Here is a 3,742-nt window from a genome sequence, read left to right as displayed (position 1 = left end):
GTAATAAATGATTGTTAATAAATTGTAAGGCAAGAAATCTTTTGTGGCAAAGCATATTTGAAATATTTATTTTCTGTTAAATTCTTACTTGATTTAGACTACTGTTTCAAATTACATTCTAAATGATAAGAAAAATAATAGGTAAGATTTATGGACATTTGAATGGAATATATTGTTATTTCATACATTCATAGATTGATACAGATATATGACAGGTGATGGGGATAATGTTTGGTAACTATAACAAAGGTAATCAGTGCAACGAGATCTTTTGTCTCCCACCAGAATATAAACTGCTCTATTTTGTGTGATTGAAAAGGGGCAGAACTTCTGCAGATGTTACGAGTTACGGACAGCAGCAGCATGAACAGCAGCTCACCCAGCGTTGTAGCTGTGCCGCTCTGCTACGAGCACCTGAACGGATCCTGTGTGAAAACCCCCTACTCGCCAGGTCCCCGCCTCATCCTCTACACGGTGTTTGGCTTTGGAGCTGTGCTGGCTGTATTTGGAAACCTCTTGGTAATGATTTCCATTCTCCACTTCAAGCAGCTGCATTCTCCTACCAACTTCTTGATCGCCTCCCTGGCCTGTGCGGACTTCTTGGTGGGAGTGACTGTGATGCCCTTCAGCACAGTGAGGTCCGTGGAGAGCTGCTGGTACTTCGGGGAGCGTTACTGTCAATTTCACACTTGCTTTGATGGGTCATTCTGTTACGCTTCCATCTACCACTTGTGCTTTATCTCCCTGGACAGGTACATTGCCGTCTCTGACCCCCTGGCCTATCCAGCCAGGGTCACTGTGTCTGTCTCTGGCATGTGTATCGCCTTCTCCTGGCTCTTTCCCATTATTTACACTTTTTCCCTTCTTGGCACAGGAGCAAATGCAGTTGGCCTGGAGGATCTAGTAAGTGCTCTCACCTGTGTGGGAGGCTGTCAATTTGCAGTGAATCAGAGTTGGGTATTGGTGAATTTCCTTTTATTTTTCATCCCCACCCTTGTGATGGTAGTTCTTTACTCCAATGTTTTCCTCATTGCTAAACAGCAGGCTAGAAAAATTGAGAGTCTGAGCAATAAGACTGGACGATGCTCAGACAGCTACCAAGACAGAGTGGCCAAGAGGGAGAGAAAGGCCGCAAGAACGCTAGGCGTCGCAGTGCTAGCGTTTCTGATCTCCTGGCTGCCTTACTTCCTGGATTCCATCATTGATGCCTTCCTAGGTTTCATCACTCCCACATATGTTTATGAAATATTGGTTTGGATTGCTTATTATAACTCAGCTATGAACCCCTTGATTTATGCTTTCTTTTATCCTTGGTTTCGAAAAGCCATCAAACTCATTGTCACTGGCAAAGTCTTGAGAGCGAATATTTCGACAGTAAATTTATTTTCTGTGTAAGTTCACTTTTAAGATGGAAGAATTGAAAATAGACTCATAGTGAACACATCATTGGGTAGAAAATTTAATCATATACGTGCAAATCTTCCAATGTAAAATATTAAGTTATGCTTCCAATATGACCTAAACACTTAAATTCAGTTTTATCATTCTTTGGTCAATATAACATAAAAACCTGGTTGTTATGGAAACAGCATGACGTTGGAGCCAGAAACGTTTAACAGGGATCTGGGGCTGCTACTTCTCTCTGAACTTCACTGTGTTTCTCTAGTTAATAATCTCCCCTTTGTAGCATCCTTAAAAAAATTTCAAAGAATGCATGACAAGGATCTAGTATATTTTTGTTGTTCTAAATCCTCCCTTTTATTACTTTATGATAGTCCAATCCCTGGTTAAACTTCTCTTTATTCCTTTGTAATATTTTGCTATTAAAATGCAAACAGAGTGGGAAGATCCAGAGGTCCTGGTCTAGGGAGGGCGAAGTGTTGAATCTCACTGTCATCTTTCCAGATTTCTGAGTCAGGGATATGGTCATCAGAGTCAGGTAAGCTCAATCCAGGGACAGAGTTGTTTACTACCCTATCAACTGAATTAGTTACTATGGGAAAGGTAGTTGGTGGCATAAATAACTTTGATTTGTTGAATGAACTTCTTTTTGGCGATTGTCTGCTCATAACATTTCAGCTGTGTTTAGAAATTTTACCAGATAATTTATGTTTAGTGCATGCATTGGTTTCTAAGATTGTCACTCATTATTTATTGTACCTTATTTTAAATTAATTATTTCCTCACTTTGGCATTATTTCAAAAATTACTTATAAGAGTTTTCAAAGATTCAAATGAAAGCCCAAATTAAAAATGTGTCCAGAAGAGTAGAAAACTGAAGTGAAGAGTATAAAAGAATGGTAGACAGGCCGATAAATGCATTTTGTGTGATCCACAAATTTGAAACTGAATAAGTTAAGCGACTCACGTTGGATACAACTTAGCCAGCTTTTCAGACATGCAGACTTGTTCTTGGTACTAAGATTGGAGGATGTTTATATATATTTTTTAAATAAAATTTTTAATTTTTAAATAAATTGCTCAATTCTATTCTAACTTTAGCTTTGTTGTCATCAGACATCAAGATTTAAAAATTAGAGTGTCATATCTTTGTAGCAGGAGTAAATACACATCAATATATTCTTGTTATTTTTCTCTAATTTCTTGCTTGTTGTAAATCATTCTTATATTAGCACATCATTTCTATTATTAAACAAATGCTTTATATTGGTAAACTCTTCCTGAGATAGTGAATTATTTCTGATTATATTCTACTTGTGTGAAACTCTCGATCTGATGACTAAAGATGATAGACATGAGTTAAAGGCACTCTAGACTGCTTAGTATTAGTTTAGCCACAATTCTTCAGTTCTGAGCTGGAAATTATCAGCTTATTTTGATTTAGTGTTTTCAATGCAGTAACTTTAATTCTGTTTCACAGCTATAGAGAAATAATATTTCCTCATTTTAAAAATGAAAAAGCTAAAATTAAAGTGTTTCCAAACTCTGCTGAATCTCATAAAGCTTCCAGATTCAAACAAGTGCTTCTAATATCTTATTTAATACATTTCCACTTGTCTTTTTTTTAGTAGAGTTTCACATGTACTAGACAAATCATTAACTTTTCCACTTTCCTAGATCTACATTTCTTCTATTTTTATAACTATATGAGAACTTTCTTCTTTAAAAAAAATTAAGCTCCTGCTCTCATTTTTCTCTACTATGAATTACTCTGGCTGTGTGGGAACTAATCCATTGGCCTTTGTTTCAATGAACGTTTATTGAGGGCTTCTGATATGCAAACCTAAGAATGCTTTATTTGAGTTACTGGTCACTCATTCTGTGCTTGGGTCTGACTTACCTGTCTTACCTAGTCTTCCCAACACTATGTGAGAGGGGAAACTATTGCCATATTATTATTACTTCCGGGTCATAGATGAGGGGCACGAGGCATAACGAGGTGAGCCTCATTCCCAAGGTGGTGTATTTGTTAAACGATAGAGCTGATCCTCACATCCAAAGATTCAGAGAGTAAGTGAAGTAACCAGTAATTCTCTCTCCCCTCTTGTGGCCCAGTCACTGCAGTCAAGTTACTGAGAGCAATACGAACCCAAGACTTTGTACCAATTTTCTTAAAGGAAAAAAATCAGTCATCACAGACAAAAGACTAAACACAATTCTTTGGAGATACCAGTACATTGATGGGAGCAATTGGTTTAGAAATGTATCATTTTAACGTACAATTCTTCATTATGTATTTTACTATCCAAAGTTTTCCCCCTGAGGGTGAAGGGAGGTTCAT

At 37.3% G+C, this 3,742-nt stretch overlaps 1 protein-coding gene across 1 annotated transcript; it reads left to right on the top strand.

Annotated features, from left to right (window-relative positions):
- Positions 1-363: 363 nt before the first annotated feature.
- On the top strand, positions 364-1,395 carry LOC136164179 (trace amine-associated receptor 7a-like). Its single transcript, XM_065928964.1, has one exon. It carries the CDS (start codon positions 364-366, stop codon positions 1,393-1,395), a length of 1,032 nt encoding a protein of 343 aa, XP_065785036.1.
- The last annotated feature ends 2,347 nt before the right edge of the window (positions 1,396-3,742 follow it).

This window comes from Muntiacus reevesi, chromosome 3, assembly GCF_963930625.1.
Source record: "Muntiacus reevesi chromosome 3, mMunRee1.1, whole genome shotgun sequence".
NCBI classification, from domain to species: domain Eukaryota; kingdom Metazoa; phylum Chordata; class Mammalia; order Artiodactyla; family Cervidae; genus Muntiacus; species Muntiacus reevesi.
This window is presented reverse-complemented; position numbering and strand designations above follow the sequence as displayed.

Coding starts and splice junctions, on each gene's coding strand:
- LOC136164179 (XM_065928964.1), top strand. CDS start 364: ATGAACAGCAGCTCACCCAGCGTTGTAGCTGTGCCGCTCTGCTACGAG.